The sequence below is a fragment of the Rissa tridactyla genome, chromosome Z (assembly GCF_028500815.1).
Source record: "Rissa tridactyla isolate bRisTri1 chromosome Z, bRisTri1.patW.cur.20221130, whole genome shotgun sequence".
In the NCBI taxonomy this organism is placed as follows: Eukaryota; Metazoa; Chordata; class Aves; order Charadriiformes; family Laridae; genus Rissa; species Rissa tridactyla.
This window is the reverse complement of record NC_071497.1, coordinates 43896025-43905020: the sequence shown is the minus strand read 5'-3', so window position 1 is coordinate 43905020 and position 8996 is coordinate 43896025. Positions and strand designations below refer to the sequence as shown.

Here is an 8996-nt window from a genome sequence, read left to right as displayed (position 1 = left end):
TGAAGGCAGACCTTTAGGAGCAAAGGGTAAAACAGCGTCCAGCTGGCATTAATGGGCGCTTTAAGGCGCATGGCAGAAATTATTACTTCTATTAATTGTCGCGTGTTTCCGGGGCTGCACGCAGCGAACACGGCGCTGGGAATGGGAGGGGAAGGGAGCGCCCGACCAGGCAGAAAAGCGACAGAGGAACGGGGCTCCGGGAGAAGCCGGGGTAACCTCAGCACACGGAGCAGCCGCGGGAAAAGAGACCGGGGCACAGGACACGCGTGTCCGCGGGTCCCGGGGAAGGGGAGCGGGATGCGCCCGCCGGGGCGGGGCAGCGGCACCGGGGCAGGGGGAGGTGCTTCCCCCCCCTCGACCCCGGGCAGGGCCGCCCCGGGGCTGGGCCTCCCCGCACGCCCCTCCCGCGGCCGAGGGCGGGTCGGGTCGGGTCGCTGTGTCGTCCCGCTCCGCCCCGCACGCAGAGGGCCGGGCCGCGCCGGGCGGCGGGAGCGGGGAGAAGAGGAGCGGAGCGGAGCGGGCGGTGTGGCCGTCGCCATGGTGGTGGTGGTGGTGGTGATGGGTGTGAGCGGCTCGGGGAAGTAGGTAGCGGCGGGGCGGAGCAGCCGCGGGGTCCGGCGGCCGCCCCGGCCTCGGGGGGGATCCGGCTCGGCCTTGGCCGAGGTTGTCGGCCCCATAGTCCCCGAGCGGGGGAGGGGGAGTTGTGACCGAGTGTTTGTGCTTCCCTGCAGGACCACGGTTGGGTCGCGGCTGGCGGCGAAGGTACGGAGGGGTCACACGGCGGGGGTGCCGGCGCTGCTCGGCGGGAAGTTTTCCTCCTTCCCAGCCTCCTTCCCTCCCCCCTTCCTTCCCTCCTTCCTTCCTTCCCTCCATCCCACCGCCGGGCGACCTGCAGGGCGGCTGGGCTGGCCCCGGCGGGGCTTGGGAGCCTGTCGCCACCTGCGCCGGCTTTAACTCCGTGCCGCGATGCGTCAGCTCTTGGTGCTGCTAAACTGGCTTTGTAATTTTGGCTAATTATAATGGCATAAATGGTGATTCATAGTGTGGTGTAAGAGGCCGGTAACTTCTTAGGTGTCGTCTGTGCAAATTCTGGGGTCCTTATTAGCTCACCTGGTTTGGCTGAATGAAACACGGTTTTTCTTCTTTTTTTTTTTCTTAGCTGGGATGGAAATTCTACGATGCGGACGATTATCATTCTCCAGAGAATAAAAAGAAGATGTCAGAAGGGATACCACTAACTGATGAGGTAACTTTTATAAACCCTGAAAGAACAGTCATCGGCACACTTATCTTTGTAACATTTGGCACATTGTGTTAAAGTAGATTGTGCTCTATGTTGACTAGGCTGACTATAACCATAGGCTGAATTTATAGGTCTGCAGCTGGTAAGAGAGGGAGGCTTTTTGTGTTACAAAGGATTCTGCATAAAAAAAGTAGTTTATCAAAGTGTGCTTGGTAGCTCACAAGGGGTTTGATGCCAATTTAGGATTTGTCAGAAATCTCTCCCTCTACGTCAATATACAGAACGGCAGCTTTAGATTGCATGCCGCTTCTTTGAGTTAAATACATGAAGACAGACAAATGTCTCTATTGAGGTGCATTCCATCACTTTCAGTTACTGCAGCGATTACTCCCCAGTCTTCCGTTTTATACACTCCTACTTAAAATGTGCTTCCTTCCCTTCAGCCTGTTCTTCAGCCTAAACAGATAAAAATGATCGAGTTTACTTACAAATTCAGAGACTTGAGTAAATTAGAAAAGACGCGAGATGACACCTCTTGAACTTTTTCTGGGAAATCTCTAGAAACGTAAAGCTGAACTAGGGAGTTCTTCAAAGCACTCTCTGTAGATTGAAAAAAAATATTCTAGTTCATTTAAGCCAGTGTGTCATCTAAAGCAGTGTTGCACAACTGCATAACTGAGCCATTGGTGTATTGTGCCCAGCAAGAGAGAAGCATCGCTTCTGAAACACCAGAGATGCAAAATTGCGAGGGTGTTCTTGAACGACAGTGGGAAGTTATTCTGTAATGACAACAACAACAAAGTGTTGCATTTATTTGTCCTTTTTATTATCATTTGCTGTTCTCATCCAGCAGTAACAGCATTGAAAGATGAAACGGGAGCAATGGTTTAGTGCTCAACAGGTACGACAAAAGTTAGTGGGAGTTCAAAGTTTAAGATTATAAAGAGAAGCTGATCAATCACTCTCATTGTGTTTGACTAACTACTGAGCAAAGGTTTTGCAAAATTGTGGCTATTATTACATTTATTGGTTATTGCCACTGACATAACAATGACATAATTAAATTATTGCAAATAGATAACTAAATTTATATCTGTCTGTTCCTGAAAACCTCAACTTTGATCCAAAGCATTGTGTCTGTATGCCAAGATAGAAGGAAAAAGAAGTAACAATTCAGGCTGTACGTTTGAATTGTGTAATAGAAGCAAGAGAGAAGTTGACTGTCCTTCAAAGGTTTACAAGGTGCATGCGACACATAAATACACATTACTTCCATCAGATACTCGTAGGTATCTGTAATATAAAATGTACTTTTCTACTAAAACCATCTTACTGATAATATGCCTAGCACTTCTCATTAGCCTTTGGGCAGTGGTACCAAATCTACATTAGGAAGAAACAGAATCAAAACTGAACTTGCTGTACAGTTAAATGCTAATTTGCATCTCTAGTCAAATGCCCTAGATGTTAGAAGCAGTTATTTCAAATCAGCTTCATAAAGAATTTTGAACTAGCTTGTTTTCTTTCTAGGACAGGATTCCCTGGCTTTGTGAATTGCATGATATACTACGGAGGTAAGAGAACATCTAGCTTTAAGGAGTTTGGGCTAAAGATAAAAAAGTACCAAAAGTATTTTCCCTATTGCATTCCAAAGCAGAAGTGTAGTAGTAGTGTAAAAACATTCTGCAGGTAGTAATGCCATTCTATTTTCACTAATCTAAGCGGTCATAATAATTGCCAAGGGTAAGATAATCCCCAAATAATAGTGTTGGGAAAATTGTTGCCAATGATAGTTTTTTTTTCTCCTGTTTGTGTAAAAATAGTTTTCAAGGAGCCAGTTCAGTAATAAAACTGACATTAGCTATTACAAAGGATATAACCACAAAATACAGCGATAATGATAGTAGGATAAAATTTTGTAAAATATTGTTAGTTTGAGTAGGATAGAGTGTCACATTTGCTTGACACCATCTCCCATAGGATCCTCACAGAGAAGCTGATGGGAGTATGGTCTGGATGAACAGTGAGGAGGACTGAAAGCTGTCTGAACAGCCAGGCGCAGAGGGTGGTGGCCAGAGGCATGAAGTCGTGATGGAGGCCAGTAACTAGCGGTGTATGCCAGACCCCAGGGTCCCATCCTGTTTAACATCTTCATTAACGATCTGGATGATGGGGCAGAGTGTAGCCCCAGCAGATTTGCAGATGACAGAAAACTGGGAGGAGTGGCAGAACGAGAAGGACCTTGACGGGCTGTAGAAATGGTCTGACAGGAACTTCACGCAGTTTAAGAAGTGCAAAGTCCTGCCCCTGGGGAGGAACAACCCCAGGCACCAGTACAGACCCTGGGGGACACCCAGCTGGAAAGCAGCTTTGCAGAGAAGGACATGGGGGGCTGTGTTGCACACCCAAGTTGAACGTGATCCAGCAATGTGTTCTTCTGGCAAAGGAGATCAGTGAGATCCTGAGCTGCATCAGACAAAGTATTGCCAGCAGGTCAAGGGAGGCGATCCTTGGCCTCTCCTCAGCACTGGTGAGGCCACACCTGGACACACTGTGTCCAGTTCTGGGCTTCCCAGTACGAGAGAGACATGGGCGTACTGGAGAGCAGTACCTCATTGGGTTAATTCACTGAGAAGTTTGTCTGGATTGTTATGCTGGATCCATTGCTTTACATTACGTGCTAGCCCAAGGCCACTGCCGAGCTCCAGAAACTTTGTAAAATCAAGTATACTTTAAAAGAACCTAATGCCAATGTTTAATTATGAGTACTTACAAGTAGCTGAGGCTGGCATTGGCTTACCTTGGTGATAACAGTAGGTACTGGAAGTTCTTACTTCCATGTGAACGAAGTTCTTACTTCCCTATGAACGAAAATCTGGCGAACGTAGCGTGATTTTTAAATAGTTTGTTCCTAATTTTGATTTGATTAGTGTATGTATTTTCTTAGGCAGGCATTTCAGTTACTTGTCACAGAGACAACTAATTCTGCATTTGCTTTTCGATGGAACTCATACCGCCAGTTTTATGCCTGCTTTATTTTAAGAAACCTTGCAGTAAAAAATACACGTGTGAGGCATTAATTTACCTGCATCCAATCCCCTGTTTAACTTGAAGTGGTGATATATGTGTACGCAGTGCTGCCAATGAGTATGGTTACAGGAAACATAAAATTTAACATTACAGTGCAAACAGGTTTTCCAAGTATACCTGTGTATGTATTTAAGAGCAGAGCTCTTTACTGTTCAGCAGCCACTTGCTCTGTAGACAAATTAGTATAGTAATTTTATAGATCATGGATGGGAGTTTGTATGGATATTCAGTTGCTGCTGTTCTCAGCAATTATGGAAACCGTGACACTTCCTTGCGCTAGAATAGAATTTAATTTAGGAAGAACGGTAGCTAATAAAGAAGGTCCCCAAGATTGAGATTTTGCCAACAGGCTGGCTAGCCTGAACTCACTTTCAAATTACATCTTTAGCTGCATTGGAAACGTGGTTTCAAAATCCTGTCAAAACGACAGAAAAATGCCACTACTCCCAAGGCTGTCCTCTGCAAGGATCCAGGGTTTGTCTCCCTTGTTCAGCAGAACGAACGAGCCATTTTGTTATGCCATATGTGGATGGTTAGTGGTGGGGTTTTTTGGGTGTTTTTTTTTTTTTCTTTTTGGTAGAGAAGACTCATGTAGACAAGATGTAGTCCTGGCCTGCTCTGCACTGAAGAAGATGTATAGGCGTGTATTAGCTAGTGGAGCATCTGCAATTGAAAGCAACCAGCCGGAGCAATCAGGAGAAAACGCAGCACTGAAGATCCTCTTTGCTCATTTGGATGGGCCTAGAGACATCATTGCTGGACGCCTGGAGAAGAGGAAAGGACATTTTTTGCCACCTGAACTTCTCAAGTCTCAGTTTGATACTCTGGAGCCTCCCAGCGCACCAGAAAACTTTATTACTGTCAGCCTAGAAAAATCTCTCCCTGAAATAGTGCTGGAGATTGAGAATGTGATTTTTCAGGGTGAGGCTCTTCCGGACTAACTTTCTGAATTACGGATACAGAAATACTCATGAGGACGTCAAGGGTATGAAACAGCATTTTAATTATTAAATTGATTATTAAATCAAACTTATTTTTCCTGATAATCAAATGATTTGCTGTATTAAGAGCTTATTTGCTACTCTTGGAATTTTTATCATGGCCCTGTAAAAGACATATAAGATGAAATTTTCAAAAACTGTCAACTTTTTAAACCCTTCAACATATGAAGTTAAACGTCACATTTTAAGAAGAGCCTGCTTTTGAAAATCCTGCAAAGGGTCACGCACAGTAATTTAATTTCTTCATTCTAATTTTTACTCTGTCACACATGGGGATAAACACATCTGCTATTAAGTGATGAAGTAAATTACAGCTTTGTTAGAAACAACATAATTATTTTTTTAGAACTGCACGATGAAGTTCCGTGGCTGACACTGCCACTGTCTCACTGCCAGATTTCCAAGAAGTTGTAGCTTCTGTGTTTGTGTGCTTGCTGACCTCACTAGGGCACTGCTGACCTCATGGGAGCTATCGTGAACTACTGTATGCGTTGAACACCAAGCTGAAAAGTGTGAGAAAAGAGCTAGCGGGGGTGAATATAATTGTGTGGAAGGCTTTAGAAATAAAGTGTAAGTGGCATCATATTGTCTGTCAGCTTGCATCTTTCATGGACAACGTGTGTCCATTGATGGAGTGCAGTGGAGAGCGAGTCAACCGGTGATCTGAGATACTGAATACAAGATTGATAGACGTTTCCTTCTTTTACAAAAAAAATAACTTACTCTTTCACAGTGGGACCTTCTCTTTCACTTCCCTTGTCTGCTGTGCTTTAGTCTTCCACCTCAGCCGATGCCCAGGCCAATAATGCTTATGGATGGGTGTCCATACAACTGCTTTAAAGCTTAGGGTCAAGATATTTCTAATACACATTTTTCACAACTTTTTTCTTTTTTTCGATCAGAAAATTCCAAACATCCAATCAGTTACCTAACTCACGGAATTTAAGGTTAAAAATCCTTTTTTATTGCCAAAGTGTTTTCTAAAAAAAGGTCTTTGCCTTGTTACACCAGAGGTGTAACAGAGGTGTGCTTTTTTAGCATAACAGTGAAAACTGCAGACGGCTTCGGTAAGATTTGAGTCACATCTGCGTGGAGTCATCCCCACTTGCAGTTGCACGTGGGTTATTTTTAGCGTGTCATGCAATTTTTTTTTATTTCTAGGATGATGATTGTACTCTTTTAGAAGCAAAAGTCGTGTTTCAAAGCATCTTCAGTGCAACGTTTACCTGGATAACTAGTTGAAAAACATTTGTCTTGGTTCTCATTTTGTGTAAGGAGTAAGGGCTTTGCAGTTTACTAGGCAAACTACTGTGCTTAGATCAGTGCAATAAATGGGCAATATCTAACTGAAAGTGGGCATTTTTAGATACAGATTTGGGATTGTAGATATTAACACACCCACCCAGAAGTGGTCTTGTCCTGTTTGTGCGTGAGCTGGAGGGAGACCAGCAGCAGCTACCAGTTCTCGTCTGCTGCTGTACACTACAGCAAAAAAAAAGTGCTGTACACCACTAGAAAAAAAAGCTTGCTCTCAATTCAGAGCCTGTTTATCCTGAGAGCCAAGGTGCAAGCTTAAGGCTCGGGGCCAAAGTCATGTACAACAGACTGTCAAATTTCAGAGACTAGGCACCTCTTCAGAGCAAGTGACTTCTCACAACTGTAAAAGTAAGTTTAGTAGCTATGAAAATCAAAGAAGTGGCACCTTCTTGTGGTACCTCTGCCCTTAATGAAGTCTTCATATTTTCCCAATTTACACCATTTTACAAAGAAAGAGCTTTTCTAATACACCCATTATTTAATACAGGTTTATGTTCACTTTTTTTCAGGCACAATAAAACTAGATCAGGAAACTATCTCGTGATGGGAACCATGATGGGAAAGCAGCTGCATCCTGTCACAAACAGATATGATCAGACCTTCAAATAAAATAAAAAAATACCAGGCAACATTTTCAAGTGAGAGTGCCAAAAAGCCTAGACTCTAATTTTCAGATCTGCTTGTCAACATTTACAGCATGCTCACAAAGTGGCTGGCACTAACGGAGAATTGCACTCAACACTTAAAAACTGATCTCTCTTAGGAAAGTCTATGTAAGCACCTTGAGTTCTGTACGTCTTTTCTAAACAAAATAGTATATTCTTACTCACAGGCAGTTCATCCTTCTCCAAATCAGGCTGGGTTATTTCTCACTCTTTGCTCCAATAACAGGAATCTTTCCTTCCCTTAACCTTTTAATATATTTGCCTTTTGCTTTTACTTACAGCAAAACGAAGTATTTCCACAGTTCAGATGATGCTGAAAGGACAGCAAAGGGACCCTTTAAATTACCATGCCATTAATCTTGTGGGTGACAGGTGCAGGTTTCACTACTGGAGTTCAGTACTCTGTTATGTTCTAGCTGGTGCTTGTGGGTTGCAATTCCCACTTGCATCCTTCCATTAAGACGAAACCTCTCTGTCTTCACTGTTCTAGCCTGTGTGTTAACTAGAAATTATCAGCAGCTAAAGCTAGTCATATTTTGCAGACACAGCGTTTGTGAGATCCTCCTGTTTCCAAGAAAGGGCAGCTGGCAGTAGGTGGATGAACACAGAAAGATGTTGAACATGCACCAATGTTTTTCAGAATGCTGATCCGATGGTAGTGCCGAGCATCCACATTTCTCTCTCAGAAGAGGAGGGAGTTTGCCTCCACCTTGCTCCCTCTCAGAGGGGGACAGATACAGCCAAAAAAATTGCAGAAGCTGCCCCTCTCAACAAACAGGTGGAAACCAAGAAGCCGTTACTTTCACTGGAGAGTGCTGGTGAAATCCTCAGGAACAAAACTTCCTATAGATGCTTTCCCTCTAAACCTTTCCTGCTGGCTTTTTATTTAGAAAATGAAGACTGCGAGATTCCTGAGCAGCTTTTTATGAGCTCCACCTGATGTTTGATTTATTTTCTCCAACACCCAACCAAGCTTGGGTACTTAGCTGGACAGAACTGTCGCAATTTACTGTTTCTTAAACTTTTGCCACAGTACCACATCGCTGAACTTCGCAATTCTAAATCCACAGGGGCTTGCAGGTTGGCTTTCTCCCCTCCACAGGGATAGCCTCCTTGGTTTCTGCAGGCCTGTTCACATGCAGCTGCAGTAATGCACAAATTGCTTAAAAGAATACTGAACTTGCATTTCACAGGGCGGGCTGTGGGCTCCACAATTTGAGACAGTTCCAGATACTGCGTTGTTGCCAACTTACCCAGTTGAGTAAACTGTTAACTGCTATTCTGAAAGACAACAGAATAGTTGTCTTCTGTTTACTTCTGTTACTTCTGTTCACTTATATCCTGTGCATCACAAGTTAAAAGATTAAGATGTCAGTCATTCACATGCTAACCACATACAACTGGATTTGAATGTACACATTTTAAGTCTTTTAAATGACACCTGTCAGTTTTGTAGACCATCCTGTCAGATCATTTGGTCCAAAGCAGAGGAAAAGAAGAGAAGAGGAAAATAAAGAGACAAGCTTCAGGCACACATGCCCTTCTTCTGGTCCAAAATCAACAGTTTTCAAATGCAAGCTATCAAAGTGGTCAGAGTTAACTATACGGTTGCTCCTGAAATAAGAGGTAGACGATACTTCTGAAAAGAGAATTTTAAACAAGGACAGGAAAAGGGGCAAT

The 8996-nt window shown here is 43.9% G+C and overlaps 1 protein-coding gene across 5 annotated transcripts; it reads left to right on the top strand.

Annotated features, from left to right (window-relative positions):
- Positions 1-421: 421 nt before the first annotated feature.
- Positions 422-8984, top strand: IDNK (IDNK gluconokinase). Of its 5 annotated transcripts, XR_008463744.1 has the most exons (7): positions 422-581; positions 732-762; positions 1160-1246; positions 2774-2817; positions 4914-5318; positions 7161-7289; positions 7859-8984. XR_008463744.1 is itself a non-coding variant. In XM_054185121.1 (6 exons), exons 1-5 carry the CDS (start codon positions 538-540, stop codon positions 5272-5274), a joined length of 567 nt encoding a protein of 188 aa, XP_054041096.1. In that variant the 5' UTR covers positions 422-537; the 3' UTR covers positions 5275-5318; positions 7859-8984. The 5 variants fall into 5 exon arrangements, 4 of the variants coding, with proteins under 4 accessions (XP_054041096.1, XP_054041097.1, XP_054041095.1 ...); XM_054185121.1 differs by lacking the exon at positions 7161-7289; XM_054185122.1 differs by lacking the exon at positions 7859-8984 and having other exon boundaries at positions 7161-7658.
- The last annotated feature ends 12 nt before the right edge of the window (positions 8985-8996 follow it).

Excerpts from the sequence above, each read along its gene's own strand:
- IDNK (XM_054185121.1), top strand. The coding sequence starts at position 538 with ATGGTGGTGGTGGTGGTGGTGATGGGTGTGAGCGGCTCGGGGAA. Across the intron at positions 763-1,159 it reads GGTCGCGGCTGGCGGCGAAG|CTGGGATGGAAATTCTACGA; the intron begins GTACGGAGGGGT and ends TTTTTTTCTTAG. Across the intron at positions 1,247-2,773 it reads GGATACCACTAACTGATGAG|GACAGGATTCCCTGGCTTTG; the intron begins GTAACTTTTATA and ends TTTTCTTTCTAG.